General features: G+C 38.7%; 1 protein-coding gene across 1 annotated transcript in view; it reads left to right on the top strand.

Annotated features, from left to right (window-relative positions):
* Positions 1-25,642, top strand: part of LOC306755985 (uncharacterized protein) — a 32,137-nt gene extending 6,495 nt beyond the window's left edge. The window contains exons 4-16 of the mRNA XM_079240578.1: positions 222-374; positions 4,012-4,230; positions 5,560-5,725; positions 7,309-7,414; positions 7,624-7,719; positions 10,222-10,415; positions 13,333-13,460; positions 13,597-13,719; positions 20,108-20,260; positions 21,534-21,761; positions 23,446-23,611; positions 23,802-23,904; positions 24,369-25,642. Coding sequence (XP_079096704.1) covers positions 222-374; positions 4,012-4,230; positions 5,560-5,725; positions 7,309-7,414; positions 7,624-7,719; positions 10,222-10,415; positions 13,333-13,460; positions 13,597-13,719; positions 20,108-20,260; positions 21,534-21,761; positions 23,446-23,611; positions 23,802-23,904; positions 24,369-24,468 — 1,935 coding nt within the window. The 3' untranslated portion in view covers positions 24,469-25,642. The remainder of the gene's footprint in view (positions 1-221; positions 375-4,011; positions 4,231-5,559; positions 5,726-7,308; positions 7,415-7,623; positions 7,720-10,221; positions 10,416-13,332; positions 13,461-13,596; positions 13,720-20,107; positions 20,261-21,533; positions 21,762-23,445; positions 23,612-23,801; positions 23,905-24,368) is intronic.
* Positions 25,643-26,586: the final 944 nt, after the last annotated feature.

Genomic DNA, 26,586 nt, shown 5'->3' with positions numbered 1-26,586 from the left:
GGTCCGAGCCATAGGAAGTCTGGCAGGGCCCTATTGTTGTTTTACTTGTTCTTGTCATAAACCCAAGAATAAATCCCATCTACAACTTGTGACCTTTGCAGTTTACATCCTTTGTTTTGTTTGAGCCTCATCTGCTGTTACTCTCTGACGTGAAAGGGAGTTGTCTGCAATGCAGACTCAAATCATGGTGCAGAATTTGAACTATCTCTGTATTTATGCAGACATCCGAAGAGGTGTATGCAAAGATGACTGGCCTGATTATCCCGACAAACCCTGAGCGCAACTCCACCATGGCACTGGATGACAAAGTTTCCAGACTTCCCAAATCTCTTGACTACCGTAAGAAGGGCATGGTGACCCCAGTGAAGAACCAGGTCAGAAGAAAAAGTGTATTATCATTGTGTTTGATCTGAAGATGAGATGAGATCAAATAAGATTGAGATATGAGATGTGAAATAAGATGTACAGAAATGCCATACCTGATGACGCTACCAACAACAGCTGATTTTGCAAAATCAGTTTATTTATATAGCACTTTTCATACAAGAGTAGCACAAAGTGCTTTACAGAATAAAAAGCAAGAATAAAACATGGTTAAGAACCTGCCTTCACATACAACAATATAGAATATACCCAAAGTCTTACACGTATACTCACTTTTCACACATACTCACATAGATAAAACACATTAAAACACTCATCGAACCATATTCTCAGCATATTTGGCAGGTCATGACCTTCTTTTAGACATAAGAAAAACCTTTTGAGCTTTCACCTTCTATGTCTCTTAAAGAAATACTTGCTTGCTGACAATTTTTTTTTTTTTTTTTTTTTTTTTTTTAAATGACAGCTGCTGGCCTTTCTCGGCCACCTCATTTATGCTTCTCACATAATCCATCAAAGCAAATCCTTTATATCAAATCTCTTAACCAAAGCAGCTGCCGTTCCCTTTTCCCACAACAGAGTCAACCTAGATTAAACATACAAAAGGACAATGTGTCTCTGTCGACACTACTTGTTCCTGGAACGAGTCTTTCTGTTGAGCACTGCAGCATCACCGGCGTTGAACTCCAAGGCACGTGATGGAGGCAGTGATCCTCTTCAGCCCCTGTGGAATATTTATTTGGCAGAAAATACAATGAACTTTTCCTCTTTAGGAGGTAACATCTTGGAGGAAGAAGGCTCATACATTAACAAAAAGGAGGGAAAAAAAATACCTTTTGAGTGTGCTGTCTAGACGTGAACGTGATGACGCAGTGTGTGTGTCCCCGACCTACAAACCTGCACCCCACAGTGGTCAGAATCATACATGCTATTCCATTGGCAACAATACACAAAATGTATTTATAACACAAGTACACAAATAAATATCCTAATTTTATTTACAACAGCTAGATCACTCAATGTGATTGTAAAGTTATACGAAAGCCGCTCCTTCTAGTGGGGACAGATTATGTCAATCCACCAGAAGTGAAACATCTATTCATTTTACAATTATCTGTTTTACAACTTCAATAAAAAAGTTGCTTTATGTGGAGGGCCAGTAATAAAGCAGACTTGTGCAGAGCTTGAAATCAAATGCTACATACAATGATTTGAGCCAGGTGTGCTGCAGTAGATAAACTCACAATACTTGCAGCACGCAAAGAGCATAGTTGCCAACCCCTCTAATGTTTCTGTTTCTGCTTGTGCATAAATGTGTTGTTCCAACAAAAGGTAAAACATACAAGAAAACCGCTTACAGTCTAATTTGTATTTTCATCACAGTCAGCTAAATAAATGTAGCCTAAAGTACAGGTATGTAAAACCAAATCTTGCATTAAAATACAATTTGTTTGGAAGCAACTTGGCTCTCTGAGCCAGAATGCCAACCCGGACTTTACTCTCAGACCACGAACAAGACCATTAGTTAATTTTGATTTTGTCATTTTGCACAAGTCCTTTTTATGCATCTCACTTATGCTAAAAATGTAAAACAGGTGCAAGTGATATTTAGTGGGCATCATGGTAGATTTTTCCTTCATAACAAGAAAAACAACTACTCCCAACAACTTGTTAAAAAGTTGTGATAAAGTCTATGTGGAGGCATCTATGATGTTTTTTTATAAACATCATCCATTTAATGCCTACACTAATACAATTGTGTTAAATTGAACATAAACAACAACTGATGAGAAATTATACATTTTAAAAGAAAATTTGCAGCCAAAAATTAGGAATTAAATAAAAAAAATAAGGTGTACAAAGTGTAAAAGTGTAAAGAAGACAAGCTTGGATTTTTTTATAATCTTATGCAACTCCATCAAACTCCATCAGACCTGCCTCCTAATCACTACTTTCTGCCGAGTCATTATAGAAGAATTCAGTGATAAGAAAAGCAAAGCTGCCTTCATCACAAATGCAAGAATGTAACTTCTGTCTGACTGGCAGGAGAACAGGCCGGCTCTGCTCAGTCATGTGGAAGCAGGAAGGGAAAAAAAGTACATTTTAAAGCCAGAGAAGTTAAGGAATCTGCCGTCTGAAAAACATCTCTGAGAAACTCATTGTAAACAATGCAATTCACGGATAGTCAGTCCGGAAAAGTCTGAAAACACACCTTTGGACTCTGGTCCAAACAAGCTCTGAACCACATGAAAACCATGTATCTTAGTTTGTTTCCAGGGAAACTATGGTCTGCTGTCCTGACAGTGGGGAAACACTGTCTGCTTTGTCACATCTGATGATAAATCAGATAAGATGATGACAGACAGTTCATTGTTTTATGGTTGTTGCATGCAATGCTGTGTGTGTTTTTTGTTCTTTTGCAGAACACATGAGCATGTTGGAGTTTAAATAGTTTACCTATGATTTTTTATCTTAATGTATGTGATCCAACCAGATTTCACAAATAAATTAGGATCTTAAGTTTGTTTAACCTGTGCCAAATTATGAAATGCCATTAAATGTAAAGACCACCGTCCCCCCCTGCTGGATGGAGTCTGATCTGAAGCTGCTGTTTAAACAGGATTTATTGAGCAGCTCTTTCACTTCCTGTTGTCCTGTTCATGAATTATGCAACACATGCTTCTCTGCATACTAAAAACTCTGTTAAATCACACAAAACAGCTTTTATGTTGATGAATTTCACCTCTGTTTTTTTATTGCAGATACATTATAGTAACCAGATATTTCAGTGATGGTTACATTGTAATTCAGAGCAGCATCAGTTTAAGTGCTCTTTGTGAGAAAGAGCATCAGGGCGAGAGTGCTTTTGAAAAATTTAATATCGTAGAATACCGGCATCAGTTTAGTTTAATATGAGGGTTATAAACAAAATCTGTTTTTAAATCTGATATAATCTGACTTAAATAGATGCATCAATTGCTACATACACTGCTGATATATAGACAAACAGGTGTCCATGACTCAACATGAATACTGTGTCATATGCATATTCCTTTATCAAGGCTGCCCAACACAAAGCACTCAACAACCCAAATGGTGGTGATTGTCATTCATCAAACAGATATAGTTTTGTTGGTTGTGGTGGTGTTTTTAAATGGCTAAAGTCTGACCTTTAGTGGTCAGATAGCAGAATAGACATTAACTTCAAACATTTTTTTTTCTTTTTAGTAAATTAATATATTTAATTTAACTTCTTTTTAAGTAAATTAGATTTTTGTAAGATGTAAGTATGATGTTTTCCATTTAGATTACTCAAATTATTCGCATAAAAATGTCAAATTTGCTCTGTTAATTATTATGTACGCAGTAAATGATCACAGGAGCGGACGTACAAGTGGAAAAAAATTACAATTGATTACTCGACTAGCTGCATGAAAAGTGTTTTTTTTGGTTTGTTATTTTTAATTACACACCATTTATAGATTGAGCCCATTAAATCCTGGATTCAATTATTTTCATTATAATTCCCTTCACAATGATTTTTCTTTTACAGTCAGCAAAAGAAACAGAGTTTTATGTGAATTTTATCCAGAAACATACCAATCAATATTCTGTTTTACTCAACAGGGTTCCTGTGGGTCCTGTTGGGCATTTAGCTCTGCTGGGGCCCTTGAGGGCCAGTTGGCCAAGACAACAGGTCAGCTCATTGACCTCAGTCCTCAGAACCTGGTAGACTGTGTCAAAGAGAACGACGGCTGCGGAGGTGGATACATGACCAATGCCTTCAAGTATGTGCAGGAAAATGGAGGCATTGACTCTGAGGAGGCCTACCCATATGTTGGACAGGTGAGAAACCCACGATCCCACGCATGCAAGCCTGTGTATGTGCATTGTGAAATGTCTTATTCCTAGACTTTTCTGTGAATTGGTGAACAGAATTTTCTGATGAAGTGTTTGTAGATTCTGAAAAGTTTTTTGTTGTTTGTTTGTTTGAGTAATGTACTCTGTACTTTTTGTGGCTGGTCTGACTTCTTTTTCTGTGAAACCAGTTTCGAAACCGAATGTTTACGCACATCTAAACCGAGCGCTCATCATAGTCACAAGCAGAAAACATAAGTGACTGGTACTGACTGGACATATGGTATTTTATAAACCTGTTTCAGAAAAGATGTATCTGACAGTCATTCAATAACTATAAATGTATTACTGGAAGCACAGTTTGACACAGATCATACAGTGAACATAAATAATAGGCAGCTCATGAATAAAAAGTATGGTTAACTATTTAAAAACAGTCATTTGACTATTTTTTTCTAAAATCTAAATTTTTTTAACAGCATGTTTGCATAAAGTTTTGTTACAATGGTTTAAATAGGCAATTAGATAGATGAATGCTATAAAATGAACATCAAGCTTTATTAAATAATTCTACTTAATAATTTGAATCTGTTTAAGATATAAATGATAGTTTTAGAATGTATTAATTTTAGTCACAGTCCCTTGAATATGCTGGGATTTTTATTATTTATTTTAAAAAAGAGAAAAAGAAATAAACTGAGCATTTGTAGAAGCTGCCGATGCAGGAACCAAACAGATGTACAGTTTCTAACTTGGCATTTAGGATGTCATAATTGTGTGGTTCACATGTTCCATCAAAGCATAAGAGGAAACTTCATATTTCTCCAATTCAGTCAGAAAAACAAATATTTAATTAATCAAGTGGATGTGAGTCAGCAGAAGTTTTGAGGAGTGAGCTGCACCACAAAGCCAGAGCAGGTTTTTCAGGCCTTCATGAGGAAGTACATCTGCTCGGTAATGACAAAAACCATTATTGTTTGGAATGTGAGTCATGTCATGTGTAGCAAGCATGTGACGGTCACAAGATGTCGTGCAAAAAGCTGTCAGGAGCATTTTCATTATCGATTCAAAGCATCCAGTGATTTTTTTTTTGTAATTTTTTTATCAAAAGGTTTGGTTTCGTTGTCTCTTCATTCAGACTTCTGCCAAGCTTATTTACAGCTCAGCATTTCTTGTTTATAGATCTATTTTCTAAATTTCTTATATTTTAGACATTTTTGTTAACTGGACTTGCTCTTTTCATTAAATATTACCAGGAGAACTTTTCAAATCATACAAATATTTCTGACATTTTCTCCTTCGTTGTCTTGTCTGCAGGACCAGCCATGCCGCTACAACTCATCAGGAATGGCAGCCCAGTGCAAAGGCTTCAAGGAAGTCCCGCAGGGTGATGAGCATGCACTGGCTGTCGCACTTTTCAAAGTGGGCCCAGTGTCTGTGGGCATTGACGCCACACAGTCCAGCTTCTGGTTATACAAATCAGGTGAGTGATCAGCTGAGATGACACTGACTGAACCAAACTGTTGTTGTGACATTTTAGACACAAATTTGCTACTTTCTACAAGCAGAAAGGTCATTCATATGAACAGCACAGTTTTTACATTGTTTAAATGTGCATTTAAAAGTTGACATTGTAGTTTTATTCTGTCTTTTATTCTGTTGTCTCGCAGTTACCTGCACAAGATACATAATATAGTTTTCTCCTCCACTGGCAACCATTTTGTTCTAACTTTTGGACAAATCAAATCCCAAATCTGATGTCATTGCATTTGATTTTAGAATGTTAATAATTTCACATCAAAAACCAAATTTCAGTCATTTTGGATTGAATTTGTTTACATGTGGCTGTTCTTGATCCACTCAGATCCACAGCAAATTTCTGTAAATGAAGAGAATTTAGATGGCTACACTCTGAAATGAGTTTTACCAAATCAGATCAAATCCAGTTTATTTGACATACTATGTATAAATAATAACTGAGGAAGTTTACCCAAATGTTTAACAATTATCAGAAGAATCTGTCCTTGTCCCTGGGGAAGACACTCCAACCTCTTTACCTCTAGTGTCGGCATCTCTGGTGTATCTATGAATGTGAATGAATGGATGAATGTCTGAGAGGCCGCAGGTTCTCATTGGTTGCCGGGTTTCCGTGAGTGGGCTCCAGGCCAGTTGCGACGACACATGTAGCTTTCCGTCAGCAAGTTTTAATGAATGAATGAATAACGGATTCAGTGTTAAAGCACTTTGGGTGCCTTGAAAACGTTTATTATACGGTCATCCTCTAATTTCTTCATACCATCCCACCAAACATGAAAAAACAGCTGCATGTGAAATAAGTTAAATTGACAAAAGTAATAATAAATAAAAATTTTATGAAAATCATTACTTTGTAAAATATTTCTATTGAACCAGAATTAAAAAGTAAACAAATATTATAAAATAATAAATGCTACATCTCTCATAAACTAATATTTTGTTGAACAATACTTCCTGTTTCCACGACAGTCAGGTGTTTTCTGTTCCTCTGTCAGACTTCTGCACCTGTTGACGGGTATTTTGTCCAACGGTTCATCAGAAAAGGGCTCAAATATGTCCAGGATTGATTTTGTTTGTTTATTTATTTTTGGCCTTTTTTTCCCCACTCCAACTCAATTAAATGACAAAACAGTGTCTGATATCACTACATTAAAAATTATCCATTTTCTAGTCTCCAGTTATTTAACTGACTCTTGTAAATTCAGCCTTTTCTTTATTAAAAGGTTTGAATAAATTTGAGACGACAGTAAATCAAATCCACTATTATCATTGTTAGGAGAAAAAGATGAACAACAGCAACACATTTCTAAAAGCAGACACAGTAAAGTAATTCAAAGAATAATTTAAGAATTTAAAAAAAAAAAAAAAAATCAGGATTTGTAAATAGCCAAATGATTAAATAAAAATCAGAGAATGGTGTTAAAAACCAATTTAATTCAACATATTTAGTGAGGGTAGTCTGTACGCTGGTTCATTGGTGCACTTTGAGCTCATAGTTTGCTTCATCTCTTCTATCCAACGTGTGCTCAGGTGTTTACTACGACCCCAACTGTAACAAAGATGACATCAATCACGCTGTGCTGGCAGTCGGCTATGGTGTCAGCAAGGGAAAGAAGTACTGGATCATCAAGAACAGGTGGGGCTTGTCACCTGTATGATGGCATCAAGTGGCTCCTAAAGCCACCAAAATGAGACGATGACCGTTCGATGCCGCCGTGTTGATTTGATGTCTGTCAGTTTGTTTGTTTGTGACAAACAGATAAACTGAAAAGCTGTTTGACTCCTGGCAATGTTCAACATCTCACATCTTTGTCTCCATTCATTGTTTTTTACTTTTCCTGACAGCTGGGGCGAGGAATGGGGCAACAAGGGCTACATCCTGATGGCACGTAACCGTGGTAACCTCTGTGGCATCACCAACCTTGCCAGCTACCCCATCATGTGAAGAGACGGGTTCATACCTCAGAGGAAGATAAGGGACATAGGGGCTTTCCTTAGACTACTATCCACACACAAATACGCTTGAACATGTTCATAGAGTTCATTTAAGCCTGGCAGCAACCGCTATAACAAAACATAACTGTTTTTATCATTGTCGAACAACTAAAAAAATCATTTAAATGGGACTTTTAGACAAATGTCCTTGTCTGCTCTTCTGGTGGAAGAAACTCCTCCTGTTAGGTATTGTTGGGAGTCCAACTTTTCTGATTTGGATGTTTAATAATCTTGAATTAGATGGAGCACTTTGAATGCATTAGGTATGTATTCCATAAACACAAGGCTAAACAATCATGTACCTCCAAAGTTTTATTAATTAGTGCTGGTAACCTAAGCAGGAACTTAAGACAGTTTTATACAAAAGCACAAAGTGATAATTACATATCTAAACAGAGGAAAAAATGTATTTGTAATGTAGTCAATGATGGTTTGAGTCCCTGGTGTGAAACGCATGTTGAGGTAATTCAGACAGGAAACATTGCTGGGCAATGAGAGCACTTTATTTCCTGTAGTTTGAGACCAATTTCCAATGAATTCTGATGTTTGTTTTGCTGTTTGTCTGTTTCCTTGATCAAATGTGTTTTGCTGTTTTGTTAAACACTTGTCTTGTGATTTAAAAGGTAAACTTTTGTATTTGAATAAAGGTTTCATTTTGAAGTTAAATGCATCATCTGGATTTTTTTCTATGTTAAACCAAGAAAAATAAGAAAACAGACAGCACCAATTTTTTGTTTTTTATTTTATTTAGATGAGCTCATTTCTAATGGTAAAATCCTTCAGCTTTCGCTGATGAGGAAACAGATCATTCAACTTTGAGCTGAAAACATAAAATACATTCTGGGTTTAATTAGAAGTCCTCTAGGCTGGAAAGCACACTGCTGTAAAATCAGGTAAACAGCAGGGACAAGGAATGTACAGTAAATGGGCTGTAGTCAGCATAGATGCAGGTTCTTTTGTTACAGTGTCTGCATACAAGAAGAACTTCTAAGAAGGGAGTATTTGGTTAGAATCATGTAACTACTTGTTGATGCGTGATACACAATCGTGAAGGTGTGTTTTTTATTCAAAGTCCTGCTCTATGTGCTGGCTCTGCACTCAAATACAGATTGGATCGCCTACAATAATAAATCATAACAGTTAGTCCCAGCACACACAAGCCACTTCATTAAATGAGCACAGATAGTGTTACCTCACATTTTGCAGAGCTGTAAAAGAGCTTCAGTCATGTTGACAAGTAATGCAGCCAACTATGCATGTTCAAAGTTCAGATTGATTAAAAAAAAATAAAGAAAAACCCTCATTTTGAAAGTATTGCACACATATTTGCTTTTGGTCAAAAAGAAGATTAAAAAATGAACCAAACTTCAACATGCAGATATGATTCACTTAAAAACATCATTTTAACTGAGCTTTACTGAGCACAAATGCTTGAAACAAAGTAAAAATGAATCCAAATGTCAGAAAAAAATTCTCCCTCACCGCTTGGTTTACTTGAAACATCATGTTTTGGGTTTAATACGCCATTTCACAACATTGGAAATGAAAAAGGAACATCCTGTACATAGTTGTCAGAAAATATGAATCCTAATAAAGACGACATTTAAAATACACATACAAACAAACATATATATATATATATATATATATATATATATATATATATATATATATATATATATATATATATTATAATAAACAGTGATAACATTTGATTCATGAAGCATGAAGGCTGCAAAAGAGCTTCTAATATTTGTTTACATTTTATTTTGGTTTAGTTTCTTTTAATAAGAGCAAACGATTAAAATGATGATATTTTAGTGTACTTTGTCAAACTTGGATAGGTGCCTCACACAGTCAGAGGGAAATGACCGATGTTTCATCTCAGTGGTTGAGATTTATAGCTTTTCATCTCACAGCATAAGACATCATTTCAGTTTCATGGCATCACACAGCATTTCATATGGTATGTGTTAATGATACCAAACCAGAAACACACATGTTTAAAGCATTTCAGAGCCTCTCTGTGTTCATCCAACAACACATTTCCCAGAAACATTGTGACCTCTTGACCTTTCATCCACAACTCCTCACAGGTCAAATATTTCAACTGGACATCACAAAAACCCTGCCATTGGATGGATTTCTAATGGACAATCCAAGACCTCTACACTGTTCCCCAGAGCCTCAGCAGAGACCTTCTTGACCTTTTTCTTTTTCCACCAAAATGCTCACTTCTCAACATAAAAAAAAATACTAAAAAATAATCAGCTCAACATGAGATAAAAGATGCATTTTTTTTAAATTATTTTATTTCTGTTCATGTCTCAGGATAAGGTATATTTTCCCCTTTCAATAACTAAGATTTAGCCCATTTTACTCTTAATTTGATGTGATGCACATCATCTGAATCTCTCCCTGTTTTTAAAGAACATATTTAATAAACAGAAATGATTCAGCTGCTTTGCGTTGCGAGTCGTTGTTTGCTGCCCTGCAGGCTGATTTAGCGACATCAGCAAGGTGCAGCTTTCGGTTTCAAAAGAGGAAGAAGTCATCATGTGATATTTGCTTTATAGATACCGAGCAGGAAAACACAGTGAGGAAGTTCAGCTCAGAAGCAGCGATGGCAGCGACCAGAAAAGGCAAGTGACTTTCCTTATAGCTACATGAACGCTTTTCCATCCAAATAACCCGCTTTTTATGTTAAAGATGGGTCATTTCAGAAAGGGAAAAACTGCGAATTAATGGCTTAAAAATGCGTTTGCTTTTACTTTCGTTTCTTTTGTTCTGTTTTTGTCCACCAAAAGCCCCGTTTGTTCTCAGACTTTGGGTGGATTTCTGTATCCCAGTCAGGAAAAATCTCTCTAATGTCTTTAAAAAGCTGAGAACACTGAAGTAATAAGTATCTTAGGGCTCAGAAGTTAGTGGGGAATTGATTAGGTATGTCTTTGGATTGTTAAGTTCCCAAAAAGATTTTATTTGACATTAAACTTTACAGACTTGGTGGACTTTTAATTTTCTGGTTCCCTTTTCTCTCATTACAACACCTTAATGTTTATATTAAACATGTCAGAAGTACGATTTCTAATCCAGACCTTATTTATTTACAGAAGAAGTTAATCTACTCCTTTAATTTGTAAACAACTAAAATAGGATAATTTATGAAATGAAAGGTTTACGGAGCTTTAACTGATTTGAAGTAATGAATTTTTTATGGAGCTATATTATAATCAAGGTAAGCACCCCCAGTAGACAGTGGACATCTTTTATCAAATTTCATCTTGGAAACATCTTCACATAATCCAGTCTGTTCATTTCCTCATTTCAGGTGTGAGTGTACACCTGAGCACTACGCATGAGCAGTGCAGCCCCTTATGAAATGGACGCTCACTAGTTTCTGCTCTGGTCACAAGATCATCTGTTGCTTCATTTTTGGATTCATGAGTAATTTTGTAACAGCAGAAGTTTTGTGGAAGTGATACTTAGACTGCTACTGTCAGTAATCTTCAACAGCCGCACACAGGGTGTATATACATATATGTATGTGATCGGAAAGTTAGAATACCTCATGCACATGACCGAAATGAGAAGTGTAACCTCATAATAAAAACTCGAGATTCAAGCTGGTATCTAACACAGTTCCTTTTTGATTATGCAGCATGTTTAATCAAATATCCTTGAATTTCCTTCAAGGTTAAACATCGAACTAAACATTAGTTTGTTAGAAGTGCTGTAATTACTCTGCTAATAGAATCAGTCATTAGAATTAGATTAAAAAACAATCTGATGGAGGGCTTTTTTTTCCTTTTTTTTTTAAATGAACTCTTTAAGAAAAACGTCTAAAGTTTGTAGCATATCCTTATTTGACATTATTTTATTTATTCGAGTACTGATGATCCGTCCTTTTTTCCTCATTTTTTTTTTTTTTTTTTAATAAGGAAACAATAAACAGGATTGATTATTTTACATTAAATATGGTTATAATACATCATACATATGAAGTAAAACTGTTAAGTGTAAGCTTAAATCTAGTCCTATATTAGTAATTACTACATCAGTTTGTATTTCATTAGTTTACACTCAGGACTTTCGTAACTAGAGTACAAAACTAGTTTAATCCTTTGGCTGATGCTCCCCCTGATCTATCTGGTCATAAACCTTCTTCTTATGTCTTAAAGTTTGTTGGGTTGTCTAAACAAAGATAAGAACTCTACTTTTTACTACCAGGGAAATATATTGTTAAAGTAAACACTTCACAAGTAGCTAAATATGTTCTCTAAAAGATTAAATATTGCAGTTACGTAGATGTGAATCTCATTTTCACATGTGAAGGTCTGCTCAACAACAGGAAGTGGACAGGTGAACCTGGAAAGAAAACCCCCATGGTAATAAACCGCATGCATTGATGTCTTACTTGCAGCTACAAGCTAAATACAGGATGCATGCATGCAGCTTTCATATTTAACTCACCTTGCAACATTGAGGATGACTCAATTCAGTCTCTGCAGTTTACTTTGCGTGTTTTCATTCTTTTGTAACAATGTGCAGGTTCACATGATGTTCCTTAAAACTCTACTTTCCTTTTGTGACTTTAACGCCTTGGAAATTGTTTTAATTTGGAGCTGTATGGTATTTTTATCATATTTTATTCAATGCAAAGTGGTTTAATTTCTTTCAGTGATCCAAAACACCAAAGCTTTTATTGTTCTCACAAAATAAAATGCAAATATGTGACATATGTTAAAACACAGTCATTCTGTCTGATCAGGTTTCTGGATGTTGACCTGCAGTTTTTTTCATTTTATTTATTTATTTATTACATAGCTTTGTACAATCTCACATCACGACAAAACAATTCAAAAGCACATCTTGGTGCACCGCCATGAAAGGAAATGAGCAGAAAGAAGAAAAATGTATAATACCAGCTCCTTTCTTAATCAGGAACACATTTAAACGGTTTGTCAGCTAATTATTTGACAACTATAATACTTGGAATAAAATACATAAAATAACAAATTCATAGATAACAAATAACCATAATTTATGATTGATATGATATTCATCATTCACTTGATTCATACACCTTAAATATTCAGCTTTTTTACATTCTTTCAAACTGACATAAATCTGCACACATTTTCATGTTTTCTGTAACTGCCTTCATCATTTGACACCATTTATTAAAATGTAAATCTGTTTTAACGTAAATTTGTGCAAATTGGTGTTTAAAGTGTAAATTTTTTTCTACTTCCCTGATCTTCAGTGTAGGTTGGACGTGTTAGTTCATGTTAAAGCTAGCTCTGGATAAAATGTCTTTCCATTGTTCAACTGACAGGCAGAAGTTAAGGCTAATTATAAAAAACACTTCCTGTTCATGCATCAACACTTCGTGTTAAAATATCAAAAGAATCTGACCAAGTCACTGATTTTTTTTTTCTTTTTTGTGGGTTAATGTGAAGTGCAAACTGTTCTACCAGCCAAGTTGCGGTCTCACTGCGTGAGCCGGCATCTGTCTCATCAAAGGTCAGACAACATCCTGTGCTCTCTGTGTGTCTGTAGACGTGATGTTGGGGAGCCTGCTGCTCGTCTCCCTGTGTGCGACTGCAGCTGCAGCCATGTTTGAAGGCACACTGGACTACCACTGGGAGCTGTGGAAGAAGACACATGGGAAGAAGTATCACAGCGAGGTATGCATTTTAAAAAGTTTAGCAGAAAATATTGAACCTTTTTTTTTTTTTTCCTTGTATGCATAAATCCATAAGACTGTCATTAACTGGCACGGTATTTGATACTGTGACCTCTTTCTGTATGACTGTATGTAAGGAGGAGAACGTGCGCCGCAGAGACCTTTGGGAGAAGAACCTGATGCTTATTACTGTGCACAACCTGGAGGCATCGATGGGCTTTCATACCTATGATCTGAGTATGAACTTCATGGGAGATTTGGTGAGACAATCTTCCGTCTTTTGACTTTTTTGATTTGTCATTTTCGTTTTTATTCAATAGAAAACAGAATAATAATCATGAAGGTTGCTGGTTCAAGCCTCAGCTTGGAGGGGGGGAAGCTCGAACGGTGGCCTTTCTGTTCTCCATGCATATGCATGGGTTCTCTCCGGGTACTCCGGCTTCCTCCCACCGTCCAAAGACATGCAAGCTAGGTTAATTGGTTAATCTAAATTGTCCCTAGGAGTGACTGTGAGCATGAAAGGCTGTTTGTCTCTCTGTGTTGGCCCTGTGATGGACTAGCGACTGATCTCGGGTGTACCCTGCCTATTGCCCAATGATGGATAAGCTCCAACTTCCCTGCAACCCTTAATTGAACTAAGTGGTTCAGAAATAAGGCAGGAATAAAATCCCACATCCTGTCTTTTATGACAAGAAGTAATCAGTCCAATCAGAGCAAACAAATCCAAAGGGCGATCAAAATGGCTTGGCCTACAGGAAAGTACGTAGTTTCTCGTAGGCAGGTCAAACAACTATTGCTCTCTACTAAACCCTTGTCTGACAGGCTGTGTCAAAACACAATGAGCCAAATGAAACAGCGTTGGCAGATCTGCAGGGGCGTGTTTGTGCCTGTGCAGTGCTTTCAGCTCCTGCATACTGAAGCATGTTGTGTATTTTATCAGTACAGATGGACCTGTGCAGAACTATCATTTTATACAGCTGTGTTTAAAGTTAGCTTGAGCCACGAAGGCCAACAGCAGCATCAATAACAGAGGATGAAGCGCCCAAAAATGATAAAGACGGTGCAGGTGAAAACCAGAGAGAGATGTTACCTTAATAGCTAATTTCACCACATCTCAAAGCAAAACGTTTTCCAGTATCAACAAGACTGCAAGTCTAGGAGACCCAACAACTAGAGATGTGACAAAACAAGTCAGTTTGTCTGAACCGCTCCATTAAATGAACCATGAGATTGGAGCCGTTGGTTTGCAAGCCATTTTTTTCTAATATGAAAATGATCCACCTCCCGTGGGCTCACCATCTGCGGGAGGAGCCGTAGGGGTCGGGTGCAGTGTGAGCTGGGCGGCAGCAAGGGGCGGGGACCCTGGCGGTCCGATCCCCAGCTGCAGAAGCTGGCTCTAGGGACGTGGAACGTCACCTCTCTGGTGGGGAAGGAGCCTGAGCTTGTGCGCGAGGTTGAGCGGTTCCGGCTAGATATAGTTGGACTCACCTCGACGCATGGCTTGGGCTCTGGAACCAGTACCCTTGAAAGGGGCTGGACTTTCTTCCACTCTGGAGTTGCTCATGGTGGGAGGCGCCGAGCAGGTGTGGGCATTCTCATCAGCCCCCAGCTTGGTGCCTGCACGTTGGGGTTTACCCCGGTGGATGAAAGGGTAGTTTCTCTCCGCCTCCGGGTGGGGGGACGGGTCCTGACTGTTGTCTGTGCTTATGCACTGAACAGCAGTTCAGAGTACCCACCCTTTCTGGAGTCCTTGGAGGGAGTGCTGGAGGGTGCTCCTTCTGGGGACTCCATTGTTCTGCTGGGGGACTTCAATGCTCACGTGGGCAATGACAGTGAGACCTGGAGGGGAGTGATTGGGAGGCATGGTCCCCCTCCTCTGAACCCAAATGGTGTTTTGTTATTGGACTTCTATGCTCGTCATGGATTGTCCATAACGAACACCATGTTCCAACATAAGAGTGTTCATATGTACACCTGGCATCAGGATTCCCTGGGCCGCAGTTCGATGATCGATTTTGTAGTCGTGTCGTCGGACCTGCGGCCACATGCCTTGGACACTCGGGTGAAGAGGGGGGCGGAGCTGTCAACTGATCACCACCTGGTGGTGAGTTGGCTCAGGTGGTGAGGGAGGAAGCTGGTCAGATCTGGCAGGCCCAAACGTGTTGTGAGGGTCTGCTGGGAACGCCTGGCTGAGTCCCCCGTCAGAGCGAGCTTCAACTCCCACCTTCAGCAGAGCTTCAACCATGTCCAGAGTGAGGCGGGGGACATTGAGTCCGAATGGGCTGTGTTCCGTGCCTCTATTGCTGAGGCGGCCAGCCGGAGCTGTGGCTGTAAGGTCGTTGGTGCCTGTCGTGGCGGTAATCCCAGGACTCGTTGTTGGACACCAACAGTGAGGGATGCCGTCAAGCTGAAGAAGGAGTCCTATCGGGCCTTCTTGGCCTGTGGGACTCTGGAGGCAGTTGATGGGTACCGGCGGGCTAAGCGGCCTGCGGCTTCGGCTGTTGCCGAGACAAAAACTCGGGCATGGGAGGAGTTCGGGGAGGCCATGGAGAAAGACTTCCGGACGGCTTCGAGGAGATTCTGGTCCACCATCCGGCGGCTCAGGAGGGGGAAGCAGTGCTCCGTCAATACTGTGTACAGTGGAGGTGGGGAGCTGCTGACCTCAACTCGGGACGTAGTGGGTCGGTGGAAGGAATACTTCGAAGACCTCCTCAATCCTACCAACACGTCTTCCGATGAGGAAGCAGAGCTGGCGGACTCAGGGGTGGACTCTCCTATCTCTGGGGCTGAAGTCGCTGAGGTGGTCAAAAAGCTCCTTGGCGGCAAGGCCCCGGGGGTGGATGAGATCCGCCCGGAGTTCCTTAAGGCTCTGGATGCTGTGGGGCTGTCCTGGCTGACACGCCTCTGCAGCATTGCGTGGACATCAGGGGCAGTACTGCTGGATTGGCAGACTGGGGTGGTGGTCCCCCTTTTTAAGAAGGGGGACCGGAGGGTGTGTTCCAATTACAGGGGAATCACACTCCTCAGCCTCCCTGGTAAAGTCTATTCAGGGGTTCTGGAGAGGAGGGTCCGCCGGATAGTTGAATCCCGGATTGAGGAGGAGCAGTGTGGTTTTCGTCCTGGTCGCGGAACAGTGGACCAGCTCTATACCCTCTTTGGGGTCCTGGAGGGGGTATGGAAGTTTGCCCAACCAGTCTACATGTGTTTTGTGGACCTGGAGAAGGCATTCGACCGTGTCCCCCGGGGGCTCCTGTGGGGGGTACTCCGGGAGTATGGGGTACCGGACCCCCTTGTAAGGGCTGTCCGGTCCCTGTACGACAGGTGTCAGAGCTTGGTCCGCATTGCCGGAAGTAAGTCGGATTCGTTTCCGGTGAGGGTTGGACTCCGCCAAGGCTGCCCTTTATCACCGATTCTGTTCATAACTTATATGGACAGAATTTCTAGGCGCAGCCGAGGTGTTGAGGGGATCCGACTTGGTGGCCTCAGGATTGGGTCCCTGCTTTTTGCGGATGACGTGGTCCTGTTGGCTTCATCTGGTCGTGATCTCCAGCTCTCGCTTGAGCGATTCGCGGCCGAGTGTGAAGCGGCTGGGATGAGAATCAGCGCCTCCAAATCTGAGACCATGGTCCTAAGCCGGAATAGGGTGGATTGCCCTCTCCCGGTCGGGAGTGAGGTCCTGCCTCAAGTGGAGGAGTTTAAATATCTCTGGGTCTTGTTCACGAGTGAGGGAAAGATGGAGCGCGAGATCGACAGACGGATCGGTGCGGCGTCTGCAGTAATGCGGGCTCTGCGCCGGTCTGTCGTGGTGAAGAAGGAGCTGAGCCAGAAGGCGAAGCTCTTGATTTACCAGTCGATCTACGTTCCTACCCTCACCTATGGTCATGAGCTGTGGGTCGTGACCGAAAGAACGAGATCTCGTATACAGGCGGCTGAAATGGGTTTCCTCCGCAGGGTGGCCGGGCTCACCCTTAGAGATAGGGTGAGGAGCTCGGTCATCCGGGAGGGGCTCAGAGTAGAGCCGCTGCTCCTCCGCATCGAGAGGAACCAGTTGAGGTGGCTCGGGCATCTGGTCAGGATGCCTCCTGGACGCCTCCCTGGTGAGGTGTTCCAGGCACGTCCCTCTGGGAGGAGACCCCGGGGAAGACCCAGGACACGCTGGAGGGATTATATCTCTTGGCTGGCCTGGGAACGCCACGGGATACCCCCCGCAGAGTTGGCAAATGTGGCTGGGGAGAGGGAAGTCTGGGCTTCCCTGCTTAGGCTGCTGCCCCCGCGACCCGACTCCGGATAAGCGGCAGAAGATGGATGGATGGATGGCTGGATGGATGAAAATGATCCATGCTGCCTCTGCTTGGTGTATGTGCGCCATCGTGAGAGTCTGATTTCCAACACGCTCCGTTTCTATGGATGCATCTAAAAGCACCATGTATTGTTCAGAAACATATTCTGAGTTCCATCTACAACATTTACTAAAATTTGTACTGATGCTACTCATGTTAGGGTTTTTATTTTATTTTTTTGTATTTTATTGTTGTTTTCCTTGTATATACTGTATCTTTTATAGTAGTGATTCTATAGGCACATATTTTTTTATTATTCTTCAATGTTGTGATTTTTTTCCTGTTTTTGTCAAATGTTATGTGAGAAAAAATTTAATGCAAAATTGTTTTGCATGAAGGTTTTTGTGGCCAGGTAGGTTTTTGTTGTTTTGCTTTGTGGTGAGGTAAAATCCAAATCAGTGATCTCACTGTCGAAGCATGTGAATACAGAGCCGCCCTGTGGAAAACACTGTGATGTGTGTTTTCTCTGGTTACAGTAAACACACAAGCTAATAACCCATCTCAACAACTTTTCAGTTACAGATTTTTCTACATTTTGTAAATGCTGATCAATTTAAAAGAAAGACCCAGATGCATAAAAGTAATATAACAGACTGAAATTTAAAGACTATGTTTGTTTTGTTTTTTTTAGGGGGTTTCTTGGTTGTTTTGGTTTTTTTTTTCTGTTTGGCTTTTTTTTTTTTTACCTTACATTTCCTCTACAGGAGCCACTTGCCTACAAATCCTACTGAACAGTTATTGGTGAAAGCTTGAAGGAAATCAGGAAGTTTCTAGGTCCACAGATGTTTTACATATACTGCCAGTACTGTGGAAAAATCTTAACAAAACAAACAAAAATAAAACAATCTTTATAAATGGTAAAATAACGCACACAAACTGCTTGTTGTGCTCACATTTCTATGTTTACTCATTTATACAACATAAAGTGAAACATGAGATTTATCCAAACTCAAAGCTAAATATGACCCAAAAGTTAGCTGTTTCATTCAAATGAAAATATAAAACTAAACAAATCTTGACAGAAAAAAACAACGTTTGTGACTTTGCTTTAAGTCCATGAAGAACGTCCATTAGAAACTTTGCTGGACTTTTTTTTTTTCCTTTTTAAACCCTTTTGTTCTTCCACTCTGTTCATGAGAAGCTGCAGTTTCTTGGCTGTGGCCTTTTGGACCCAACTCGACTAATGAAATGATTTCTGCTCTCAGCTCAACTGCGAATTCAGCTCTGTAGGACGGGTTCAACCCATATGAGGCCGGAGCCTACAGTGTTGTGGGTCTAACTTAGTGATTGACTAAAACACTCAGGCAGCAAACTGGATTGTTAAATGACTGTCCGGTTTGCGTCCTTTAACCTCCTTCTCTTCAGTCAGAGTTGGAGTTTGCGATTTTCAGCTTCAGTAGATTTTCTTAGTTTATTCACTCAATCTAATAAACAAAGTCCAACAACATAAAGAGGAAGTAGAAACTGAGCTCAGATGGCAGAAAGAGGACGACATTAACAAATAAAGAAGCTTCTATCTGGTTGGTTACAATGGTTTTGTGGTCTGAACTCACATGAATTTTATCTGATGCATTGAAACATGTTGCTAATTTTCAGCAATTTCAGACAACAGTAGAAAAAATTTACATGAATTGGGCTGTTACTACTAGGTGTTTAATATTACTGTAATTACAGTGTCTTTTGATGTATGTTGTTGGAGAAAATGCACATTTATTGTTAGACTAAAATCTTAATTCTTTTGTTCCAATTCATGTTTATGTGAATATATGAAGTTATTATGAGTCACAATAAATAAATAAATGGTAGATTTATACTTACAGTCTTGCATCAATTCCATTTATTTTTGACCATCTTATGAAATATTTTCAAATGCCTCTTCTTTTTCCAGAACCTTTTCCCTTGAAAATGACTCAAGTTGAGCCTCGCAGGAGGAGAGTGATTAAAAATAGAGTAGAAATAGAAATAGCTGAGAGGTGTTGAAATGGTAAGAGCTGAGGGAAACTATAGAATTGATGACAATTCGCTCAAAAGGAGTCATGCATTTTATATTTTGTGTGAGTTCTTTGTCTGACTCACTGTTGAATCTTTCAGTCTGTCTGACCTTCATGCAGTATATGAACCTAAAACATCTTCCTGCCTATATGGACGTGCATGAACATCCACTTTCAGTCAAGTTCAAAATATAAGAAATGCATCAGTTAAAATGTTACAGCAAAGGGTCAGCTCAGGTTTCATGCTGTGTCCATGTGTCGACTGTATTGTCTTTAAGCAATCCTGCAATTTGTGTGATTTATCTTCTTCATCATAGACAGAAGAGGAGATCCTGCAGTCTTTTGCCACACTCAGTCCCCCCACAGACATCCAGAGGGCGCCATCTCCCTTTGCAGGAGCCTCAGGCGCTGATATACCCGATTCCATTGACTGGAGAGAGAAAGGCTGCGTAACAAAAGTCAAGATGCAGGTAAATGAAGAAAGAATGGTGAGAAAAATGGTTCAATCCCCATTATTATTTGTTTTACTGATGGAAGCAGAAACATTCAAATGTTTATTGATTCTGATGCATTTATTGTGGCGCTACCAACATGCATCCTGTTCCTTGTTCTTTCAGTCTGTGTTCATAGGAAGTCAAACCCACAAATCCCAGTTTAGCAAGTGTTTTACCACATCCACTTTTTATGAAGGTTTACAAGAGGATGTGAAAGCACTGATTCAATGGTTTTAAATTAAACTTAAACACGAAGCAACACCCATTTTTGTTCAGTTCATTTATTTTTATGAACTGACAGGAAAACATTCCCATATTTCTTACAGACTTTTAAAGCTAACATTATCCTTACTTTTATATATTATGGCCCAGCTGATCTCATATTTATGCTGCAGAGGTGAATACGGTTCTCACAAGTATTGATTTTGGCATTCTCTCTAGTCTGTGTAAAATATTGAATATAATTGACAAACAGAAAATTTCTCTGAGAGTCTGGAGTGTTTTTTAACCTCTTAAACTATGCTGAACCCTCTGCTGGCTCCATTGTTGCAAACTCAAATGTTGTGCTGCCAAAACATGGAAATGTGCATCAAATGATGTGCAAGACTATTAAGCCGTGTCCGTGTTTACGTGCCTGCAGCAGAAAAATGTTTGGATGTATTGTCAGTAAATAAACAACAATGAGCAATCATTTAGTTTGCTAATTATATAGAATTATGTAAGTATTTTTAAAAAAATGATGTTAATAAAATGTGTAGTAAAAAAAACACACAAAATAATAAATAAATAAAATTTGAAGAAGTGTGACATCCACTCCTCACTGAAAGAAAGCGCCCAAGGAGCATGCACACACTTGAATTAAAATTTAAGAGACATGAAAAAGTTATCAAGAATAAAAGATAAAACAGAAAAGGGAGATATTTTCTGGTGCAGTAAGAAAGACATGTATGCATACTGCAACGTCGTACTGAACAGTAGATGGAAAATCAATTCAGTCAGTTTCCTTCTGGGATAAATAAAGTATTTTATCATTTCATTTACTTCTAGATAACATGTACAAAGAAAGGGAGATTAAAACTTTAAAGGTGTCGCAGCCACACAGACTTCACCAGAGGTGATTTAGGTGATGTTGTGGAACTAAAAACCAGCTTCATCTCACTTTTAAGTGGACAAATTTTGAAGACTCTTGACCATGATTGAAGTTTTTAATGGACATTTTCTTTCCTTTTTTCTTTTGTTTTTAATCTAGGGTGCCTGCGGCTCCTGCTGGGCGTTTAGCGCTGTAGGGGCCCTTGAGGGCCAGTTAGCCAGGAAAACAGGAAAGCTGGTAGACCTCAGTCCACAAAATCTGGTGGACTGTGCTGGTGGCAAATATGGGAATCATGGCTGCAATGGAGGCTTCATGCACAAAGCCTTCCAGTATGTCATCGACAACCAGGGCATTGATTCTGATGCATCATATCCATATAAGGGAGTGGTAAGTAAAATAAAATTTGTTTTATGCTTTTAGTTGTTTGTTTTTTTATGTGGGATTGTGTGACATCTGATCTGAGTATTTAGCGTGTAACAAAGAGAAGGCAGAGCAGCTACAAGATACACTGAAAGTGGTCATAAAAACTCTTCTTTCTCCTTTTCTTTTATTATTTTATCAGCTGAAACAATTCAAATGTTAAAAATGTCACAGCACTTTAAGCATGAACGCTTTTGAATTTTACATTACTTCACTTCTTTCAACAAATGGTTGCTTGTGTAAAATGATTTTTAACTACTTTTTGTGCTGCAGTGGATGCGCTGGAAAGGACTGCCGACAGTGTTTCATCACTGCAGCAGGGAAAATCTAATGACAGGCAAAAAACAACTGTCTGATGTAGAATTGATAGTGCAAAACTCCACAATCCCTCGAACATATATTACATTTTTTGCAGGTTTGACTGTCCCTTTTTTAATTAGTTTTAAGTTTGACTTGCCCATCAGGATTAGTTTTTGATATCTACTGTAGGTAACACACCAAAAATATATAAGTACAGTACACAATCTGACGTTGAAAGCAATCACAAGTAATTAGAATGAGAAAACATAAAAACAGTCATTTGAATCTAGCAGACTTTGTTTTATAGAATTTTGTTAGTTTTTTACTTTAAACAAGAACTCTCAGGTAATGTCATACATAAATTAGATCATTTTGGCCCATCAACACCTCCGTTTTGCTAATGTTAATCACCCTGCACTGTTTTATCTGTTTTAAACACAATATAGTAATACCGTGTTATGCCAAATAGATCAATGCTTTGTCTCTTAATTTACCGGAGGTCAGAGCTCTGATTTCAGATTCCTTTTATCACAGTTTAAATCACTCTATTCGGTGTAGTGAGAACAGGTGAGAATCTAATCCAAACTGGGGTTTTTAGCTAGAAAAAATGCCATGTGAGACAACAGTGTGGGTGTTTGAACACTAACACAAAGTTAAGTGCAATCCTTCGGGCTGTAGACAGCAACAATCTTTTCACTTGTCTGTGGTCTGCTGTTGATGTCTCTTTGGAACAACAATAAATTAATCGGAGCGGACAACATGTTTGTCCTCCAGGCTTCAGCTGGTTCAGTACTGTTTTTGTGGAGGAGGAGGAGGGCACTTTTGTTCTGGCCTCACGGAGGTGTCGTGGCTTTAGCTCAACCAAAAATAAATAAAATCTCTATCTGGGATGTAAAATGTCACCAAACACTGATTTTTAGCTAATTCTCTTTTGATAAAATATGTTTTAAACAAAGTTTTGGTTGATTTTGATCATGAAATTCAGCTTGTTTTTGTGACCTCACACTTACTGGATGTTTTCATATCACAAATAATTGTGTCATTTTTATAATATAAGTAAAATCAGGAATTTAAAACCCAAATGGTTGAGTTAATTTAAGATTAAAGTGCACTAAACAGTTTGTAAATCAATCATTTTAAACCTAAAACACTTTTGCTCTTTTCTACAATATCACCAAAATGTGTCATTTGTTGGTTAAAAAGCTAACAAATCAACAGTTTGGTTTGTCTGTTTGCTTTTAGAGCAACAAGAAATCCCTTCAGATATCAGTCCTTTCACATTGCAGTTGATTTCTTGAAATGCATTGGTAATATCTGATCCTTTAAAACTGTTTTTTTCCACCATCTTCAGGAACAACAGTGCCTCTATGACCCCAAGTACCGAGCAGCCAATTGTTCCGCATACAGATTTCTACCTGAGGGTGACGAGTCATCTCTGAAGCAGGCCGTTGCCACTATTGGGCCCATTTCAGTCGGTATTGATGCCAGACGGCCCAGATTTGCTTTCTACAGCAGTGGTAAGCTCTCCACTATCAGCTGAGAGGGTTATCTTTAGAGAGCTCCTTTTTAACAGTCATAAAAAAATCTTTAAGAAGATATATATTTATTAGAAATTTTTACTAATTGTGATTTATTTCATTAAATTAAAAATATATCAACAGAATTTATGACTTTTAGTCTTTTTTCTTTTTTTTTAAACCTTGTCAGGCATTTACAATGATCCCACCTGCACCCAGAAAGTGAACCATGGTGTGCTAGTTGTGGGCTACGGGACACTAAATGGGCAAGACTATTGGCTGGTCAAGAACAGGTAAGACATTTTTGTTTGCAATGATACCCGTTCAAAGCCCAACTTATCCATACAAATATGTAATCTTCACTCTTTGTTTTGAGAAGAAAACAAGAAGAGAAAGAAGGAAGTCAGAAAATCAACAAGCCCAGTCCAGTTTCACTTGGACTTATGATTTTGCTGACATGAGTACAATCATTGGCTCAAGTTTCCACAAATCTGTCAGATTAATTAACCCTGGCTAAGGCTGGTTTTTGTCTGGCAGATGTACAAAAGATTGCTTGAAAGAGATTTAAACATCACAACGATTTCTAAGTCCATATTTTTCAGGCTTTCAATTCATCCTAATCCACATCATAGAAGTAATTTTTTTTAAATTAATTATGGTAGGGACATAAACACATCTATATATAACGCAAACATTTCATAATTATTTTTAATCCCGGAAATGATGCTCTAATAACTTGTCTTCTCTCCACATGCAGCTGGGGAACTCAGTTTGGCGATCAGGGCTACATCCGGATGGCTCGCAACCAGAACGACCAGTGCGGCATCGCTCTTTATGGATGTTACCCTATCATGTAACTGCAGAGGAAAATGAATTTATACTACTATTATAAGTTTTTATTTTTCCTACTGCCATGTTCAAATTCTGTGATTTAAAATCAGCACTTTTAGTGTTTTTGTTGTTTTTTTTTGAGAATTTAATATTTCTCTAAGCAATTGACCTTTTTTATATACATGTGACACTAAGTGTCTGTATGTGTTAAATCTTTGATACATACACAGATGTAGGTTTAATCATTGCTGAGATTTAGCCACAGGGATTTACAGCAAATGTATATTCATCTGTTTCTAATACCAATCAGTCAAGCCTGTGGTAGTTACATCTGGCTGCAGTGAAGGTGAAGTCTCTACTTTGTGTGTTAAACCTGCCATAAAAACTGTCTGAAAGGATTTCATTGACTCTTTGGGAAATTGACTTGTTGGTCAATTTAGCCTTTACATGTTATGACAGAGAGAGGGATAAAATCAATAACCGTCTGCCTGGCAAAAAACCTTGTGAACATGCTGATATCATCACATAGCGTATGCTAGCTGCCTGTAGGCAAAATAAAAAAAATTATCTTTTATATGTTTTTATTTTGTGCTGACCCTATCAAACATCAGCCTCCATTTTAGCTAAGAGACCGAGTAGACCTTCCAAAGAATATTTCAACATTTGCTTTATTTGTTTTATCAAATGCAATGATAAATATATTAAGCTAGCTATCAGTGCTAAGCTAGTTTAGCACTGATAGCAGAGGCAATAAACCATGTCCTAGCTTAAAACAAAGACGTAAAAACAAGTAATTATCATTTTATTGGAAGTTCATTTTTAGTTTCTTTATAAAAAGCTAATGAAGGGAATTTTGGTTAAAGTTTGTCAATTATTTACTTAAAATTATAGTGATTATTGTCCATGAATGAATAGAACTGACACAACATTGAACTGTGGCATCACATAAATGTGGACAGCTGGTTAGACAAGGATCATGTAAACCCATCAAATAATCTTAAATGTGTGAGGGTGAATTTGGGAGAAATTAAAGAAATATTTTATTGTCTTGAAGTCAACTTTAAAGGGAAGTCTTGGTTATTTTCGATGTCATTTTCTTCCCCTTATTTGGAAATGTATAAAATCAAGTAAAACACAATTATAAGACCACAAAGCAACAGTTTACATAAAACACTGCTGTCAGTGTTGGATTTTAAAAACTCACGGTCTATCTCCTTACACCTCCAACAAGGTTATAATAAAATTCACAGATCACAGTTTTGGGTTACAAATGAGTCATTTTTATTATTTTTTTTTAGTGCAACATCACAACAAACAATTTTCACATGAGGTATTCAAAGGGATTTCTTAAGTTGTTGATACAAAATGTCCCACCATGATTGACGTTTAAAGTGTTGTGTATCATTTTTTAAAGCCTTTGGTTGGTTAGCCACATTCATTAGTAAGTCTAACACATGGACAAGGATGGCACGGTAAAGCATGGTGGGTCGAGTCCAAGCTGAGGAAACTATGACTCAGTCAAATAGCTCCTTTAGCTTGTCCCCGTTCAAAGCGTTCTGTATGGATTTTATTAATTCCTACTTACAACAGTGGGATCAAACAGTATTTTAACTACACTACACATTTGGAAATAACAGGGGTGGGAAGGGGGTGGTTTACAAATGTGGAAAAATAGCTTCTGTCTCGTTTGACCTTTTGTGTTTTAAGATGAGAGCTTGATTCTTGGGCTTTTTCTCTTACAGCATGTCATAATTCTATTTTTTCGGAAAACAAGGAATAGGCAACGTTGATTACAGCAAGAACCTCCTTGCTTGGATTGTCACCTCCTTCTTTTTTGGTCTTGAGTATGATTTCATTTATATATACAGAATATGAATCAACATGGACACTAGCATACTGGACTTCAGCTTTGGCTGGACGAGGGCCTCATTTGGCTCCTGTTACAGATTGATTCCAGCACATTTGGTTTGAAGTAAAAGGCATGAGGAAGAGACGGATGGAGAGACAAGATAAGATAAATAGACAGACACCCTGACAGGATGGATTCTTTGGTTAAGGAATATCTTTGCCACACAACATCTCACACAGTTGAGGTAGATGGGTAAAGTCTTCATGTACACACAGGGGAGAAGGCAGGGACAGAC

The sequence above is a fragment of the Telmatherina bonti genome, assembly GCF_933228915.1.
Source record: "Telmatherina bonti genome assembly, chromosome: 5".
Classification (NCBI taxonomy): Eukaryota; Metazoa; Chordata; class Actinopteri; order Atheriniformes; family Telmatherinidae; genus Telmatherina; species Telmatherina bonti.
Note: the sequence above shows the minus strand (reverse complement) of the source record. Positions and strands in the feature narration are given on the sequence as shown.